We start from the raw sequence: 21,209 nt of genomic DNA, 5'->3' as shown, positions 1-21,209 counted from the left end.
GACCCTCTGACAGTGCCGCTCTCCCTCAGTGCTGACCCTCTGACAGTGCCGCACTCCCTCAGTGCTGACCCTCTGACAGTGCTGTGCACCCTCAGTACTGACCCTCTGACAGTGCAGCACTCCCTCAGTACCGACCCTCTGACAGTGCAGCACTCCCTCAGTACTGACCCTCTGATAGTGCAACACTCCCTTAGCACTGACCCTCTGACAGTGCAGAACTCCCTCAGTCCTGACCCTCTGACAGTGCAGCACTCCCTCAGTACTGACCCTCTGACAGTGCAGTAAACCCTCAATGCTGACCTTCTGACAGTGCAGCACTCCCTCAATACTGACCCTCTGACAGTGCAGCACTCCCTCAGTCCTGACCCTCCGACAGTGCAGCACTCCCTCAGTACTGACCCTCTGACAGTGCAGCACTCCCTCAGTACTGACCTTCTGACAGTGCAGCACTCCCTCAGTACTGACCCTCTGACAGTGCAGCACTCCCTCAGTACTGACCCTCTGACAGTGCAGTGCACCCTCAGTGCTGACCCTCTGACAGTGCCGCACTCCCTCAGTGCTGACCCTCTGACAGTGCCGCAGTCCCTCAGTGCTGACCCTCTGACAGTGCAGTGCACCCTCAGTGCTGACCCTCTGACAGTGCAGCACTCCCTCAGTACTGACCCTCTGACAGTGCAGCACTCCCTCAGTACTGACCCTCTGATAGTGCAACACTCCCTTAGCACTGACCCTCTGACAGTGCAGAACTCCCTCAGTCCTGACCGTCTGACAGTGCAGCACTCCCTCAGTGCTGACCTTCTGACAGTGCAGGGCACCCTCAGTACTGACCCGCTGACAGTGCAGCGGTCCCTCAGTACTGACTCTTTGACAGTGCAGCACTCCCTCAGTACTGACCCTCTGGAAGTGCAGCACTCCCTCAGTACTGACCCTCTGACAGTGCAGCACTCCCTCAGTACTGACGTTCTGACAGTGCAGCACTCCCTCAATACTGACCCTCCGACAGTGCAGCACTCCCTCAGTACTGACCCTCCGACAGTGCAGCACTCCCTCAGTACTGACCCTCTGACAGTGCAGCACTCCCTCAGTACTGACCCTCTGACAGTGCAGTGCACCCTCAGTACTGACCCTCTGACAGTGCAGCACTCCCTCAGTACTGACCCTCTGACAGTGCAGCACTCCCTCAGTACTGACCCTCTGACAGTGCAGCACTCCCTCAGTACTGACCCTCTGACAGTGCAGCACTCCCTCAGTACTGACCCTCTGACAGTGCAGTGCACCCTCAGTACTGACCCTCTGACAGTGCAGCACTCCCTCAGTACTGACCCTCTGACAGTGCAGCACTCCCTCAGTACTGACCCTCTGACAGTGCAGCACTCCCTCAGTACTGACCCTCTGACAGTGCAGTGCACCCTCAGTACTGCGCTGGGTCTATTAACCTGCATGATGCACTTCAAATCCTGGAGTGGGGCTCGAATGCACAACCACCTCACTGCGGGTGAGCATTCTACACACTGAGCCAGCATGACATGTCGTCCAAGTTCGTCATCGTGTGATGGGTTAATACCTCCCCATGTCCTCCTGTCACCCCAGAAGATACGAGTCTGACATGAGCTTTACAATCAGGGCTGTGTTGTTGCTGGGGGGTTGGAAGGTTACCGGAAGGTAAGGGAGTGCGAGAGCAAGAATCCAACCTGCCCATTGCCAGCATGAAGTCCGCCAGGCATTGACCCCCGACTCACCTGCATAAACATCATGGCCAAACTCAGGACGAAATCAAAGATTGAGTGAGAGGGCTAAACCGTGGCAATCTAAGAAAGATAGATAGTTTCGAAGTGGTATGAAGCTAGGAACTGGAGATGAACAGAGATTTAGGGGTTCAGGTGTAGAAATCACGAAAAGTTCCTGGACAGGTACGAACATGAATTAAAAAAAACAAATGGCCTTGAACCCAAGAGTGCAGAAATACAACAGAGAGCAAGTGATATGATATCTTTACAGAGCCCTGGTCAGACCACACTCGGCAGTAACTGTGTCCATTTCTGGAGCCCACACCTCTGGAAGGAGATATTGACCTTAGAGCGGATGCAGGGTAGATTCACCAGAATGATCCTGGGGCCAAAAGGATTCAATTAAGAGGAGAGGTTATATAGACTAGGCTTGTATTCCCTTGAGTTTAGAAGATTAAGGGGTGATCTAATTGAGGTGTTTATGATGATTAAAGGATTCAATCGGGTTGATAGAGAGAAACTATTTACTTTGGTTGGGGGAGTCCTGAACAAGGGAGCAGAACCTTAAAATTAAAGCCAGGCCGCTCAGGGGTGATGTCAGGATGCAATTCCTCAACAAAGCAGAGGTAGAGATCAGCCATGAACTATATGGAGTAGTGGTACAGGCTCGAGGGGCTGAATGGCCCTCCTCTTGTTTACACCCACAAATTCCCACCTCCCAAATATCCCAGCTCCATTTCCAAAGTGATTTCCCAGTTGTTGCTTTTCTGGCTGGAATGTGTTTTAATGATTTTTTTCAAGAGTTCATTAGTTTGGTGAATGTTTTGAATGTCAGGAATATCACAGACTGGCTGTGCCCCCCCTCACAACCCCCAAACCCCAAGCCCCCCAGCCTGAAATCCTCTTAACAGACTCCAGGCCAAAGAGCCCCCAACTCCGACTGTGTCTCCCTGGGGCTTAGGCACTGTTCCAGGGATTCAAGACTGAAAGAAAAGAAGCAAATGTTACAACGTGCTCTCAAGATGGAGAGCGTCAGAGAGCAAAGGCTGAGAATCAGGCGCTTGTGATCCATGTGGCCGCTCTGACCCCAGCATCCTGCGCTGCTCATGCTCTGGAATGGGTACAGTGACAGGCGTCTTTCATCCTGACTACACTCACACAGCCATTCCCCACAACCTCATCCGAATTTACAGTGGAGAAACAACTGACCTCTTACTGTGACAGCAAGTTCCACATTCTCACCACCCTCTGCTTAAGGAAGCCTCTGTTATCATAGGGATCAGGGGTTAGGCCATTCAGCCCCTCGAGGCTCTTCCTCAAGGCCATTCATTTAAATGACGGCTCATTTGGGCAGCAGATCCATTTGCCTGTCTTTGTTCCATATCCCTCAGTATAGGTGCTAATTCCTTCCGTTCAGCATCAATGATGTAGCAGGATTAATTCACCTCGTTATTGTCAGTTCTGATGTAGACTGGATGCTTCAGTCACTGTGTTATCTCTTGTGACCAATTACTTGCAGCATTGATCATCCAGCTCTTCCTTGATCTTCCTCAGCTTGCAGCTCCATACTCGAGGGTGACTGGTGTTGTCGCTGTATGGTTCAATTCTCTGAATGTGCCTAACCGCTGACAGTTTGGATTTTCTGCCAAAGTTTTGCTCATTGTTGAACCTTGTGCTCCTATCATATTGTTCTTCACCCTTTCTCTCTCAGTTCCTCGGATTATATCTCCTCCCTTCAACATCTGGAATATCACCGGAGAGGATGTCATTTTTGGATGTGAGATCTTTGCCTATCCATTGGCGGCTATCGAATGGCGGAAAGATGGGGAGGAAACTTTCCTGCCGGGCGATGACCCCCACATCTCCGTGCAGGTACCTCCTACCTCACTGATACACAACCAGCATTACTAGACACTTCAAACTTTCATAGTAAATTAGAGACATTCCCTAACAATCAATACCTGACAACATGACAATCAGGTAGTGATTGGATCGGAGATGGAGATAAGAAATTGCTGGTAATGTCCCCCACTCCTCTGTACACCTCTCTGGGCAATGTCCCCCACTCCTCTGTACACCACTCTGGGCAATGTCCCCCACCCCTCCGTACCCACTCTGGGCAATGTCCCCCACTCCTCCGTACCCACTCTGGGCAATGTCCCCCACTCCTCCGTACCCACTCTGGGCAATGTCCCCCACTCCTCCGTACCCACTCTGGGCAATGTCCCCCACTCCTCCGTACCCACTCTGGGCAATGTCCCCCACTCCTCCGTACCCACTCTGGGCAATGTCCCCCACTCCTGTGTACCCACTCTGGGCAATGTCCCCCACTCCTCTGTACCCACTCTGGGCAATGACCCCCACTCCTGTGTACCCACCCTGGGCAATGACCCCCACTCCTGTGTACCCACCCTGGGCAATGACCCCCACTCCTCTGTACCCCACCCTGGGCAATGTCCCCCACTCCTGTGTACCCACCCTGGGCAATGTCCCCCACTCCTCTGTACACCTCTCTGAGCAATGTCCCCCACTCCTGTGTACCCACCCTGGGCAATGTCCCCCATTCCCCCGTACCCACTCTGGGCAATGACCCCCACTCCTCCGTACCCACTCTGGGCAATACCCTTCCTAATATGCTCACTCTAGGTTATGCACACGTGGTGCACTATAGTTTGAAAAATTTCACACCCCCCCACACACCAACCCTATGTACTAATGCATCGGGATGGACCCCTGTCCATCCCATTCTGCATTAATATGGGACAGGGAAATGAGGAAGATTGAGGCAGGAAATGAGGAAAGAGAGGGGAAATGAGGAATGGGACAGGGAGTGAGGAATGAGGGGAAATGGGGAATGGGATGGGGGAATGATGAATTGACAGGGGAAACGAGGAATGGGACAGGGGAGGGAGGAATGGGACTGGGAAGGGAGGAATGGGACGGGAGAGGGAGGAATAGGACTGGGAAGGGAGGAATGGGACAGTGGAGGAGGAATGGGACTGGAGAGGGACGAATGGGACGGAGGAGGGAGGAATGGGATTGGGAAGGGAAGAATGGGACAGGAGAGGGAGGGATGGGACAGGGGAGGGCGGAATGAGATAAGGGAGGGAAGAATGGGACAGGGGAGGGAGGAATGGGACGGGAGAGGGAGGAATGGGACTGGAAAGGGACGAATGGGATTGGGGTGGGAAGATTGGGATGGGAGAGGGAGGAATAGGATGGGGGAGGGAGGAATGGGATTGGGGAGGGAAGATTGGGACAGGAGAGGGAGGAATGGGATGGGGGAAGGAGGAATGGGGTGCAAATTTGGGAAAAGCTGGTAAACATTTTGCCCCATATTGGTACTGGCTGTTTTTAGGTACCCCTGCTGTGTGCCTGAAATCAGTGCGAGTCCAATCGAGTCCCAGCCTCATAGTAGGGGGGTGGGGGAGTGATGGGGGGGGATGTGCGGGGAGGGAATACTGTTGGATTGTCTGCTGTGTGTTTAATCTGCTGTAAACAATCGGGTTATCATTGACTTTCAGTGGAAATGGCAAATAGAGATTGCTTTCATCCCAATGGAGAGAGCTGTTTGTGACATGGGTCAGTGTTAGTGTGGCGGGCTGGCAAAAAATACAAAGTGAAACCAATACAAATAGTTATAGAGTCATAGTCATTACAGTGCTCATGTACACACTATTGTCATCATGTACACATCATTGACTTCATGTTCACACCATTCTCCTCATATGCACACCATTGCCCTCGTTTACACAATATTGTCCTCATTTACAAGCCATTCTTTACATTTACACACCATTGACCTCATGTGCACACCATTGTCATCATTTATATGCCATTGTGTTAATTTACACAATATTGTGCTCTTTTACATGTCATTGTCCTCATTTGCACACCATTGTCCTCATGTACACAGCATTGTCCTCATGTACACACTATTGTCCTCATTTACACACCAGAGTCCTCATGTAAACAGCGTTGTCCTCATGTACACGGCATTATACCCATGTACATGCCATTGTCCTCATTTACACACCATTGACCTCATGTACACACTATTCTCTTCATATACACACCTTTTGCCTCATTTACACACCATTGTCCTCATTTTCACACCATTGTCCTCATTTCAACATCATTGTCCTCATGTACACACCATTGTCGTCATTTACACACCATTGTCATCATTTACACACCATTATCCTAGTTACACTCCATTGTCCTCATTTTCGCACCATTGTCCTCATTCCCACAACATTGTCCTCATGTAGACACTATTGTCCCCATTTACACACCATTGCTCTCATTTCCATACCATTGTCCTCATGTACGCACTATTGTCCTCATTTACACACCATTGTCCTCATGTACACAACATTGCCCTCATGTACATGCCACTGTCCTATTCCACATATCATTGTCCTCAATTACACACCATTGCCCTCATTTACACACCATTTTCCTCATGTACACACCCTAGTCCTTATTTCCACATGTACATGCTATTGTCCTCATTTACACACCCATTGTCCTCATGTACGCAACGTTGTCCTCACGTACATGCCATTGTCCTCAGTAAACACCATTGTCCTCATTTACATGCTGTTGTCTGCATTTACACAGCATTTTTGTGATATGTATACCATTGTCCTCATGCACACAACTATCTCCTCATGTACACACCATTGTCATCATTTACACAAAATTGTCCTCATTTACACACCATTGTGCTCATGTGTAAATGAGAACAATGGTGTGTACATGAGTACAATGTTGTGTATATGAGTAGATAGTTGTGTACATGAGGACAATGGTGTATAAAAACACACCATTGTCCTCATGTACAAACCATTATACATAGAAACATACAGACATAGAAAATAGAAGCAGGAGGACACCATTCGACCTTTAGAGACTGTTCCACCATTCATTATGATCATGGCTGATCATCCAGCTCAATAGCCTGCTCTCGCTTTCTCCCCATATCCTTTGACCCCTTTCACCCCAAGAGCTATATCTAACTCCTTCTTGAAAACATACAATGTTTTGGCCTCAACTACTTTCTGTGGTAGTGAATTCCACAGGCTCACCACTCTCTGGGTGAAGAAATTTCTCCTCATCTCAGTCCTAAATGGTCTACCACGTATTCTCAGACTATGACCCCTGGTTCTGGACTCCCCCACCATTGGGAACATCCTTCCTGCATCTACCCGGTCTCATCCTGTTAGAATTTTATAAGTTTCTATGAGATCCCCCCTCATTCTTTTGAACTCCAGCGAATATAATCCTAAACGACTCAATCTCTCCTCATATGTCAGTCCCGCCATCCCAGGAATCAGTCGGGTAAACCTTCGCTGCACTCCCTCTATAGCAAGAACATCCTTCCTCAGATAAGGAGACCAAAACTACACACAATATTCCAGGTGTGGTCTCACCAAGGCCCTGTATAATTGCAGCAAGACATCCCTGCTCCTGTACTCGAATCCTCTCACTATGAAGGCCAACATACCATTTGCCTTCTTTACTGCCTGCTGCACCTGCATGCTTACCTTCAGCGACTGGTGTACAAGGACACCCAGGTCTCGTTGCACATTCCCCTCTCTCAATTTATATCCATTCAGATAATAATCTGCCTTCCTGTTTTTGCTACCAAAGTGGATAACCTCACATTTATCCACATTATACTGTATCTCCCATGCATTTGCCCACTCACTCAGCTTGTCCAAATCACACTGAAGCATCTCTGCATCCTCCTCACAGCTCACCCTCCCGCCCAGCTGTGTGTCATCTGCAAACTTGGAGATATTACATTTAGTTCCCTCATCCAAATCATTAATATATATTGTGAATAGCTGGGGTCCCAGCACCGATCCCTGTGGTACCCCACTAGTCACTGCCTGCCATTCAGAAAAAGACCCGTTTATTCCTACTTTTTGTTTCCTGTCTGCCAACCAGTTTTCTATCCATCTCAATACATTACCCCCAATCCCATGCACTTTAATTTTACACGCCAATCTCTTATGTGGGACTTTGTCGAAAGCCTTCTGAAAGTCCAAATAAACCACATCCACTGGCTTCCCCTCATCAACTCTACTAGTTACATCCTCGAAAAATTCCAGTAAATTTGTCAAGCATGATTTCCCTTTCGTAAATCCATGCTGACTCTGTCCGATTCTGCCACTGTTTTACAAGTGCTCAGCTATTAAATCTTTTATAATGGACTCTAGAATTTTTTCCACTACCGACATCAGGCTGACTGGTCTATAATTCCCTGTTTTCTCTCTACCTCCCTTTTTAAATAGTGGGGTTACATTAGCCACCCTCCAATCTGTAGGAACTGTTCCAGAGTCTATAGAATCTCGGAAGATGACCACCAATGCATCCATTATTTCTAGGGCCACTTCCTTAAGTACTCTGGGATGTAGATTATCAGCCCCTGGGGATTTATCAGCCTTCAATCCCATCAATTTCCCCAACACAATTTCTTTACTAATACTGATTTCTTTCAGTTCCTCCCTCTCATTAAACCCTGCGTTCCCCAACATTTCTGGTATGTTATTTGTGTCCTCCTTGTGAAGACAGAACCAAAGTATGTATTTAGTTGATCAGCCATTTCTTTGTTCCCCATTATAAATTCCCCTGTTTCTGAATGTAAGGGACCTACATTTGTCTTTACCAATCTTTTTCTCTTCACATACCTATAGAAACTTTTACAGTCAGTTTTTATGTTCCCTGCAAGCTTATTCTCGTACTCTATTTTCCCCTTCTTAATCAATCCCTTGGTCCTCCTTTGCTGAATTTTAAAGTGCTCCCAATCCTCAGGTCTGTTGTTTTTTCTGGCCAATTTGTATGCCTCTTCCTTGGATCTAATACTATCTCTAATTTCCCTTATAAGCCATGGTTAGGCCACCTTTCCTGTTTGACTTTTGTGCCAGACAGGAATAAACAATTGTTGCAGTTCACCCATGCGCTCTTTGAACGTTTGCCATTGCTTATCCACCATCATCCCTTTGAGTAATGTTTCCCAATCCATCATCGCCAACTCGCGTCTCATACAATCGTAGTTTCCTTTATTAAGATTCAGGACCCTAGTCTCAGAATCAACTATGTCGCTCCCTATCTTGATGAAAAATTCCATCATATTATGGTCAAGGGGCCTCGCACAACTAGATTGCCAGTTATTCCTTTCTCATTACACAATACCCAGTCTAGGATGGCCTGTTCTCTAGTTGGTTCCTCAGTGTATTGGTCCAGAAAAACATCCTGTATACAATCCAGGAATTCCTCCTCTACGGTATTGTTACTAATTTGATTTGCCCAATCTATATGCAGATTAAAGTCACCCATAATTACAGATGTTCCTTTATTGCATGTGTCTCTAATTTCCTGTTTAATGCTATTCCCAACATCACCACTACAGTTTGGGGTCTATATACAACCCCCGCTAATGTTTTCTGCCCCTTAGTGTTTCTCAGCTCTACCCATACAGATTCCACATTGTCAGAGCTAATATCTTTCCTCACTTTTGCATTAATTTTCTCTTTAACCAGCAATCCAACTCCACCGCCTTTTCCTCTTTGTCTGTCCTTCCTAAATACTGAATACCCCTGGATATTCAGTTCCCATCCCTGGACACCTTGCAGCCATGTCTCCGTAATCCCGAATATATCATATCTGTTTACATCTATTTCTGCGGTTAATTCATCCACTTAATTGCAAATGCTCCTCGCATTCAGGCACAAAGCCTTAAGGCTTGTCTTTTTAACATTACTTTTCCCATTCCCACTATTTTTCACTGAAGCCCTGTTTGATTCTTGCCCTTGATTTCTCTGCCTATCACTTTTCTTATTCCCCTTTCTGACTTTTGTTCTTGTCCTTAATTCCCCCTCCTCTGACTCCTTGCATAGGTTCCCATCCCCCTGCCATTTTAGTTTAAACCCTCCCCAACCACTCTCGCAAATGTTCCCCCTAGGACATCAGTCCCGGTCCTGCCCAGGTGTAACCTGTCCAGTTTGTACTGGCCTCACTTCCCCCAGAACCGGTCCCAATGTCCCAGGAATCTGAAACCCTGCCCCTCACACCATCTCTTCAGCCACGTATTCATCCGATATATCCTGCTATTTCTACTCTGACCAGCACATGGCACTGGTAGTAATCCTGAGATCACTACCTTTGAGGCCCTACTTTTCAACTTACTTCCTAACTCCCTATATTCTGCTTTTGGGACCTCATCCCTTTTTTGTAACCTATGTCCTTTGTACCAATGTGTACCACGACCACTGGCTGTTCACCCTCCCCCTTCAGAATGTCCACTAGCCGCTCTGAAACATCCTTGACCCTAGCACCAGGGAGGCAACATACCATCCTGGAGTCTCATTTGCGGCCACAGAAATGCCTACCTATTCCCCTTACAATTGAAACCCCTATAACTATTGCATTCCCACACTTTTTACTCCTCCCCTGTGCAGCAGAGCCAATCATGGTGCAACAAATTTGGCTGTTGCTGCTTTCCCCTGAGAGGCCATTCCCCTCAACAGTATCCAAAACGGTATATCTGTTTTGCAGGGGAATAGCCACAGGAGATTCCTGCACTGCCTGCCTAGTTCTCTTGCTCTGCCTGGTGGTCACCCATTCCCCTCCTGCCTGTGGACTTTTAGCCTGCGGTGTGACCACCTCTCTAACCATGCTATCCACGATACTCTCTGCCTCGCAGATATTCCACAGTGTCCCCAGCCATCGCTCCAGCTCTGAAACTCGGGTTCCAGGAGCTGCAGCTGGAGACACATCCCGTACACATGCTGGCCCCGGGCACTGGAAATGTTCCCGGCTTCCCACGTGGAGCAGGAAGAGCACACCACAGTTTTGAGCTCTCCTGCCATGACTTACCCCTTTAAATTAAAGTAAACCTTTTGGTACCATTGTACTCGTATATACACTCTTGACCTCATTTACACACCATTGTCCTCACGTAAACATCATTGTCCTAATTTACACTTCATTGCCCTCACTAACACTCCATTGTCCTCATTTATACTCCATTGTCCTCAGCTGAACATCATTGTCCTCATTTACACACCTGTGTCCTAATTTACACATTATTCTCTTCATTTACACACCATTGTCCACATTTACACTCCATTTCACTCATGTAAACACCATTGTCCACATTTACACACCATTGTTCTTGTTTACACATCATTGTCCACATGTTCATACCATTTTTACACACCAATGCCCTCACATAAACACCATTGTCCTAATTTACATGCCATTGTCCTCTCGTACACTCTATTTTCCTCATGTACACACCATTGTCTTCATGAAGACACCGTTGTTCTCACATAAACATCATTGTCCTCAGTACACACCACTGTCCTCATGTACACACCACTGTCCTCATGCACACTCCATTGTCCTCATGTACACACCACTGCCCTCATGTACACTCCCTTGTCTTCAAGCACACACCATTGTCCTCATGTACACTCCATCACCCTCATGAGCACACCATTGTGCCCATGTATGCACCATTGTCCTCATGTACACTCCATCATTCTCATGAACACACCATTGTCCTTAAGTACGCACCATTGTTCTCACGTACGCTCCATCGTCGTCATGAGCACACCATTGTCCTCATGTGCGCACCATTGTTCTCATGTACACTCCATCGTCCTCATGAACACTCCATTGTCCTCATGACCACACCATTGTCCTCGTTTACACATCATTGTCCTCATGTTCACACCATTGTCCTCATTTGCACACCATTGTCCTCAGGTAAATGCCATTGTACAAATTTACATGCTATTGTCCTAATGTACACTCCATCGTCCTCATGAACACACCATTGTCCTCATGTACGCACCATTGTTCTCATGTACACTCCACCGTCCTCATGAGCACACCATTGTCCTCGTGAGCGCACCATTGTTCTCATGTACACTCCATCGTCCTCATGAACACTCCATTGTCCTCATGACCACACCATTGTCCTTGTTTACACATCATTGTCCTCATATTCACACCATTGTCCTCATTTGCACACCATTGTCCTCAGGTAAATGCCATTGTACAAATTTACACGCTATTGTCCTAATGTACACTCCATCGTCCTCATGAACACTCCATTGTCCTCATGTACGCACCATTGTCCTAATTTGCACACCATTGTCCTCAGCTAAACATCATTGTCCTCACCTACACACCTGTCTCCTCAATTACACACTATTGACCACATTTACGCACCATTGTCCTCACATAATCACCATTGTCCTAATTTACCCACCATTGTCCTCGTCTACACACCAGTGTCCTCAATTACACACTATTGCCCTCATTTACACACCATTGTCCTCATGTGAACACCATTGTCCTAATTTACATTCCATTGTCTTCATTTACGCTCCATTGTCCTCATGTACACAGCATTGTCCTCATGTATACACTATTGTCCTTGTTTACACACCATTTTCCTCATGTACGCACCATTGTCCTCAGCTAAACATCATTGTCCTCGCCTACACACCTGTGTCCTCAATAACACACTATTGTCCTCATGTACGCACTATTGTCCTCACATAATCACCATTGTCCTAATTTACACACCATTGTCCTCATGTACAAATCATTGTCACCATGTGCACACTATTGTCCTCAGCTGAACATCATTGTCCTCATTTACACATCTGTGTCCTCAATTACACACTATTGCCCTCATTTACACACCATTGTCCTCATGTGAATACCATTGTCCTAATTTACATTCCATTGGCCACATATACGCTCCACTGTCCTCATGTACACACCATCATCCCCATGTGTACACCATTGTCCTCGTTTACACACCATTGTTCTGATGTACACACCATTGTCCTTGTTTACACATCATTTTCCTCATGTGCACACCACTGTCTTAATTTACACACTATTGTACTCATGTATGCACCATTGTCCTCATGTACACTCCATCATCCTCATTAGCACACCATGTCCTCATGTATGCACCATTGTCCTCATGTATGCACCATTGTCCTCATGTACGCACCATTGTCCTCATGTACACTCCATCATCCTCATGAACACACCGTTGTCCTAATGTACGCACCGTTGTTCTCATGTACACTCCATCGTCCTCATGAGCATACCATTGTCCTCATGTGCGCACCATTGTTCTCATGTACACTCCATCGTCCTCATGAACACTCCATTGTCCTCATGACCACACCATTGTCCTCATTTACACATCATTGTCCTCATGTTCACACCATTGTCCTCATTTGCACACCATTGTCCTCAGGTAAACGCCATTGTCCAAATTTACATGCTATTGTCCTAATGTACACTCCATCATCCTCATGAACACTCCATTGTCCTCATGTACGCACCATTGTCCTCATTTACACATCATTATCCTTGTTTATACATCATTTTCCTCATGTATGAATCATTGTCCTCATGTACGAATCATTGTCCTCATGTACACACCATTGTCCTCACATAGTCACCATTGTCCTTGTATACACACTATTGTACTCATGTATAAATCATTGTCCTCACGTACACACCATTGTCCTCATGTACACACTATTGTCCTCATGTACACACCATTGTCCTCGAATACACATCATTTTCCTCATGTTCACACCATTGCCTCCATTTACACACCAATGTTCTCATCCACAAACCATTGGCCTCATTAGCACACCATTGTCCTCATGTACCCTCTATTGTCCTCATGAACACACCATTGTCCCCATGTGCACACCATAGCCCTCAGCTGAATATCATTGTCCTCATTTACACACCTGTGTCCTCAATTACACACTAGTGTCCTCATTTACACACCATTTTCCTCATGTATACACCATTGTCCTTATTTACACACCATTATCCTCATGTACACTCCATTGTCCTCATGTACACACCATTGTCCTCATGTACACACCATTGTCCTCATGTACAGACCGTTGTCCTCATGAATATACCATTGTCCTAATTTACACGCCATTGTCCTCATGTACTCACCATTGTCCTCGTTTGCACATCATCATCCTCATGTTCACACCATTCACCTCTTTTAAACACCATTGTCCTCATGTTGACTCCATTGTCCTCATGAACACATCATTGTCCTCATGAACAAACCATTATCCTCATGTACACACCATTGTCCTCATGTACACACCATTGTCCTCATGTACACACCATTGTCCTCATTTACATATCATTTTCCTCATGTTCATACCATTGCCTTCATTTACACACCATTGTCCTCATATACACACCATTTTCCTCAACTAAACATCATTGTCCTCACCTACACACCTGTGTCCTCAATTACACACTATTGTCCTCATTTATGCCCCATTGTCCTCACATAATCACCACTGTCCTAATTTACACACTATTGTTCTCATGTACACTCCATCGACCTCATGAATACACCATTATGCTCATGTATACACCATTGTCCTCGTTTACACACCATTGTCCTCGTTTACACACCACTGTCCTCATGTACACACCATTGCCCTCATGTATACACCATTGTCCTCATGTACACACCATTGTGCTCATTTACACATCATTGCCCTCTTGAACACACCATTGTCATCATGTAAAGACCATTGTCCAAATTTATATGCCAGTGTCCTCATGTACACTCCATTATCGTTACGTACACACCATTGTCCTCATATACACATCATTCTTCTCATGTTCACACCATTGTCTTCATTTACACACCATTGCCCTCATTTACACCACATTACCCTCATGCAAATGCCATTGTCCTAATTTACATGCTATTGTCCTCATTTACACACTTGTGTCTTCAATTACACACTATTGTCCTCATTTACACACCATTGTCCCCATATAATCACCACTGTCCTAATTTACACACCATTGTCCTCATGTACACTCCATCACCCTCATGAACACACCATTATCCTTATTTACACACCATTGTCCTCATGTACACACCATTGTCCTGATTTGCACATCATTGTCCTCATGTAAATACCATTGTCCAAATTTTCACGCTATGGTCCTCATATACGCACCATTGTCCTCAGCTAAACATCATTGTCTTTGCCAACACCCCTGTGTCGCTCAATTACACACTATTGTCCTCATTTACGAATCATTGTCATCATGTACACACCATTGTCCTCATTTACACATCTTGTTCTCATGTACACATCATTGTCCTCATTTGCACACCATTGTCCTCATGAACACACCATTGTCCTCATGAACACACCTGTGTCCTCATGTACACACCAATGTCCTCATGTATGCAGCATTGACCTTGTTTACACACCATTGTTCTCATGTTCACACCATTGTCTTCATTTACACAACATTGTCCTCATGTATACACCATTGTCCTCGTATACACATCATTTTCCTCATGTTCACACCATTGTCTTCATTTGCACACCATTGTCTTCATGAACACACGATTGTTCTCACATAAACAACATTGTCAAGACTATTGTCCTCATGTACGCACCATTGTCCTCACATAATCACCATTGTCCTAATTTACACACCATCTTCCTCATATATAAATCACTGTCCTCATGTACACACCATTGTCCTCACATAGTCACCATTGTCCTTGTTTACACACTATTGTCCTCATGTACGAATCATTGTCCTCATGTACACACCATTGTCCTCATGTACCCATCAATGTCTTCATGTATACACCATTGTCCTCGTTTACATACCATTGTTCTCATGTTCACACCATTGTCTTCATTTACACACCATTGTCCTCATTTATACACCATTGTCCTTATTTGCACACCATTGTACTCATGCACACACCATTGTCCTCGTATACACATCATTTTCCTCATGTTCACACCATTACCTTCATTTACACACCATTGTCCTGAATTACACACCATTGTCCTCATCTACATGCCATTGTCCTCAGTAGCACACCATTGTCCTCATGTACACTCCATCGTCCTCATGAACACACCATTGTCCTTATGTGCACACCATAGCCCTCAGCTGAACATTATTGTCCTCATTTACACACCATTATCCTCGTTTACACACTGTTTTCCTCAACTAAACATCATTGTCCTCCACTACACACCTGTGTCCTCAATTATACGCTATTGTCCTAATTTTCACACCATTGTCCTCATGAACATACCATTATGCTCATGTTCACACCATTGTCCTCATGTACACACCATTGTCCTCATTTACACACCATTTTCTTAATGAACGCACCATTGCCCTAATTTACATGCCATTTTCCTCATGTAAACTCCATTGTCCTCATGTACACACCATTGTTCTCACGTAAACACCATTGTCCTGATTTAGACAACATTGCCCTCACCTGCACACCATTGTCCTCATGTACATTCCATCATCCTCATGAACACATCTTTGTCCTCATATACACACCATTGTCCTCAGATGAACATCAATGTCCTCAATTACACACCTGTATCCTCAATTACACACTATTGTCCTCATTTACACACCATTGTCCTCATGGATACACCATTGTGCTCGTTTACACACCATTGTCTTCTTGTATTCACCATTGTACTCGTTTACACACCATTGTCCTCATGTACACACCATTTTCCCCATGTATACACCATTGTCCTCATGTACACACCATTGTCCTCATGTATACACCATTGTCCTCTTTCACAGATAATTTTCCTCATGTTCACACCATTGTATTCGTTTACACACCATTGTCCGCCTGTACACACCACTGTCCTCATTTAACACCATTGTCCTCACGTAAACACCATTGTCCTAATTTACACGCCATTGTCCTCATGTAAACAGCATTTTCCTCATGTACACACCATTGTCTTTATGAACACACCATTATCCTCATGTACACAACTTTTTCTTCATGAAAACACCATTGTCCTCACATGAACACCTTTGTCCTCATGTAAACACCATTGTCCTCAGATAAACATCATTGTCCTCATTTACACACCTGTGTCCTCAATTACACACTAGTGTCCTCATTTACATACCATTGTCCTCATTTACACTCCAGTGTCCTCACGTAAACACCATTGTCCTAATTCACACACCATTGTACTCATTTACACACCATTTTCCTCACTTATGCTCCATTGGTCTCAGGTACACACCATTGTCCTCATTTACACAACATTGTCCTCATGTACGCACCATTATCCTCATGTACGCACCATTATCCTCATGTACGCACCATTATCCTCATGTACGCACCATTACCCTCATGTACGCACCATTATCCTCATGTACGCACCATTATCCTCATGTACGCACCATTACCCTCATGTACGCACCATTATCCTCATGTACGCACCATTATCCTCATGTACGCACCATTACCCTCATGTATGCACCATTACCCTCATGTACGCACCATTATCCTCAGCTAAACACCGTTGTACTCATTTGCACGCTTGTGTCCTCAATTACACATTTTTATCCTCATTTACAAACCATTGTCTTAATTTACACACCATTGTCCTCATATACGAATCATTGTCCTGAATTACACACCATTGTCCTCATTTACACTCTGTTGTCCTCACATAAACACCATTGCCCTAGTTTAAACACCATTGTCCTCATGTACGCACCATTGCCCTCGTGTACACACCATTATCCTCATGTAGGCAACATTGTCCTTAGCTAAACACCACTGTACTCACGTACGAATCATTGTCCTGAGTTACACGTCATTGCCTTCACTAATACAGCACTGTCCTCATGGATACACCATTATCCTCATGTACGCAACATTGTCCTCGTAACAACCCATTTTCCTAATTTAAACACCATTGTCCTCATGTATACACCATTGCCCTCCGCTAAACACTATTGTTCACATTTACATGCCATTTTCCTCATGTACAAATCATTGTCCACATGGACACACCATTGCCCTCACTAACACACCGTTGACCTCAATTACACACCATGTCTCCACTTAAACACCATTATCCACATTTACACTCCATTTTTCTCATTTACACACCATTGTCCCGATGTACAAACCATTGCCCTCACGTAAATATCATTGTTCTCATTTCCACACCTGTGTCCTCTTTTACACCCCATTGTCCTCATTTACACCATTGTCCTCATGAACACACCATTGTCCTGAGCTAAACACCATTTTCCTAATTTACACACGTGTCATCAATTACACGCTATTGTCCTCATTTACACACATTTGTCCTCACGTAAAAACTTTGTCCTAATTCACCCTCCATCATCCTCATCTAGGAGTCATTGTCCTCATGTATACACCATTGCCCTCATTTACACACCTGTGTCCCTAGTTACACACTATTGTCCTCATTTACACACCATTTTGCAATGTACAAGCCATGCTCTCATGTAAACACCAGTTTCCTCATGAGCACACCATTGACCTAATTTACACACCATTGACCTAATTTACACACCATTGACCTCACCTGAACCCCATTGTCCAAATTTAAACCCCATTGTCCTAATTTAAACCACATTGTCCTAATTTAAACCACATTGTCCTAATTTAAACCACATTGTCCTAATTTACACACCATTGTCCTCACGTACACATCGCTGACTTGCCCAGTCTAACCCTCCGGAATCATTTTTGCCGGCAGTTTCGAGGAGGCCCATTTAAATATGAAGTGACCGGCTGGCTCCAGATCCAGGAAATTCGCAGCACGGACTCTGGAGTGTATTACTGTTCCGCACGGAACAAACTGGGAAAAGTGTCCGCAGCTGCTAGTCTGACTGTCATCTCACCAGGTAAGAGAGGTTCGAATTGACCAACAGTGAGCAGGCTGTGGGGAATGGGGCGTTGTACCCCACCCCCTCCTACACTGTGGGGAGTGTGGCATTGCACCCCACCCCCTCCTACACTGTGGGGAGTGTGGCATTGCACCCCACCCCCTCCTACACTGTGGGGAGTGTGGCATTGCACCCCACCCCCTCCTACACTGTGGGGAATGGGGCATTGTACCCCACCCCCTCCTACACTGTGGGGAATGGGGCATTGTACCCTACCCCCTCCTACACTGTGGGGAATAGGGCATTTATCCCACCCCCTCTCACACTGCACCACCTCTTAGAAGCAGAGAATGATAGTCTAGCAGGAGGCCATTCGGTCCATCATAGCTTTGCCAGATTTCTCACATCTGTGAGGCCAGTGGAAGCAGATTCAATAATAACTTTCAGAGGGGAATTATCTAAATCCTGGAGAGGTCATTGGGAAGGAGCAGGGGAATGGGATTGATTGGATAGCTCTTCCAAAGGGACAGCACAGACATCAAGGACTAAATGGCCTTTTTCTGTGCTGCCTGATGAATGATTGCCCTTCCTATTATTTTGTGGTCATTAGGGAGCAGTGAGTTGCTGCCATTTTCCCCCTGTCTGTATCTCAGGGACACTGAATGAATTACAGAATCTATTCTGCCATCTGGATCAAACATTGATCGTTCCGGGGGAACCTTTACCCTGTGCAGCTCAGTCTGCCAGCTAACGGTACTCACTCCACCCTCTCCTTATTCACATTGCAACAGGTGGAGGCCATTCAGCCCCTCGAGCCTATTCTACCATTCCATTAAGATCCCAGCTGACCTGTATTTCACTCCCACCTCTCCACCTTTGCCGCATATCCCTCGATCCCCTTTCCCAACAAAATGTCTTTGTCCCCCAGCCTTGAACACTCAGTCGACCACCTATATCCACAGGCTCTTAGTGCGTGAGGGGCTCCCAGACTTCCACTGAACCTTTTCTGAGAAAGATGCTCCACACCCAAAGCGGTAACGCTCTGATGAAAAGGTCATCGCTCTGTAATGTTGGGCTGAATTTTACTGGCCCCCAGGAAGTGGACGGGTTGGGGGCGGGGGGGGTGGGGGGGGGGTGCTCGGTAAAATCATGGGAGCCGTGTCAGATTGGCTCCCTGACCATGTCCCATCACAGGGGAACATTACCAATGGTGGGATTGGAACTGGCTGCCCAAAGTAGGCAGGCAGCCGATTTCCACATGTTAAGGTCTCTATTAACAACCACGTTATAGAGCGATTGGCATTTTGGTGGATCAACACCCGCAACATGCCCCCTCCCCTCCCCCCCCCACCCCCACCCCCACTCACCACATGTGGAGGCCGCAGTTAAATGGAGGGGGCCTCCCATCAGCAGCCCCGGGGTGGCGGGAAGATTTTTAAAACAAGGAGGAAGGAGCACCCCTGGCCCCAGTGTAACACTGGCAGAGCTGCTTCCCCCTCCTGCCTCGGAAGTGGTCACCGCTCCTGCTGGTGCTGTAAACGCTGCTGAGCTGCCTGCCCTCTGATTGGGCCGGCAGCTCCCGGCCATCCTGTAGAGGACAGTAACCCTGGAGGCTCCTACTCCATTGGCTGCTGCCCCGAAAACTCAGGGTGTGGTCCCTCAGGGTGGGCGATGGTGGCGTAGTGGTAACGTCACTAGGCCCTAGTAATCCAGGAGGCCCAGGCTAATGCTCTGGGGACGTGGGTTCAAATCCCATTTTAGCAGCTAGCGGAATTTAAATTCAATTAATAAATCTAGAATTGAAAGCTAATCTCAGTATTGGCAACCATTGTCAATTGTCACCATAAAAACCCCTCTGGTTCATTAATGTCCCTTAGGGAAGGGAATCTGCCGTCCTTACCTGGTCTGGCCTACATGTGACTCCAGACCCACAGCAATGTGGTTGACTTTTAACTGCCCCTTGAAATGGCCAAGCGAGACACCCAGTACAAGGGTAATTAGGGTTGGGCAACAAATGCTGGGCTTGACAGTGACGCCCACATCCCACGAAAGAATAAAGAAAAATGTTGGCCTATCAACCCGATCAATAAAATTCTGCCTATTAACTCGGTTTCTCTCTCCACGTGCGCTGCCTGACCTGCTGAGCATTTCCAACATTTTCTGTTCTTATTCCCAGCATCCAAATTATTTCCTTTGACAATGTCCTCTCGATGTTTTTCTCCTTCAGATCAGGTGGCTGAGATCGAGACTCCTTGGCGCCAGTCTCAGCATTTAATCGAGGATTACCCTGACGACTATTACTGAGGAAGTGGCTTTGCAAACATTGGACCAAACGCGAGGTGTGGAGGCACTAATGCATCAAGAGACAACACGGAGAAAGCAGGAAGTGTCAATGAAATATAATAAAGTGTGATAATATCCACCAGATAATTATTGTATCTCACTTTCACCCTTTCTCTCTATCAGCCCAGTGACACTGGTTTCTAATGGTCTGTGCTGGTAACTCGTTCTGTGAGCTGATTGAGATGTTGCCGATTGGTGGCCCATTCAATGAGCTGGTTCCTAGTGGTGCCTAGTGTTGTGAGAGTAAGTTAGGAGCTAACTCCATTACATACTGAGACAGGTCTAACTGAGACATCCCCCCCCTGACCTCACCACCAGCTCCCAATCCACAGAATCTAACTCTCTCCATTACTT

At 46.2% G+C, this 21,209-nt stretch overlaps 1 protein-coding gene across 5 annotated transcripts in view; it reads left to right on the top strand.

Moving 5' to 3' along the window:
* The window catches only part of LOC144694698 (kazal-type serine protease inhibitor domain-containing protein 1-like), a 35,161-nt gene extending 14,225 nt beyond the window's left edge, over window positions 1–20,936 (top strand). For all 5 annotated transcript variants that reach the window (XM_078565283.1, XM_078565285.1, XM_078565286.1 and 2 more), the window contains 3 exons: window positions 3,439–3,599; window positions 18,383–18,530; window positions 20,740–20,936. In XM_078565283.1, the coding sequence (XP_078421409.1) occupies window positions 3,439–3,599; window positions 18,383–18,530; window positions 20,740–20,816 (386 nt within the window). In that variant the 3' untranslated portion in view covers window positions 20,817–20,936. The remainder of the gene's footprint in view (window positions 1–3,438; window positions 3,600–18,382; window positions 18,531–20,739) is intronic.
* The last annotated feature ends 273 nt before the right edge of the window (window positions 20,937–21,209 follow it).

Source organism: Cetorhinus maximus, chromosome 20 (assembly GCF_964194155.1).
Source record: "Cetorhinus maximus chromosome 20, sCetMax3.hap1.1, whole genome shotgun sequence".
NCBI lineage: Eukaryota > Metazoa > Chordata > Chondrichthyes > Lamniformes > Cetorhinidae > Cetorhinus > Cetorhinus maximus.
The sequence above is the reverse complement of the archived record's forward strand: the minus strand, read 5'-3'. Positions and strand labels throughout refer to the sequence as shown.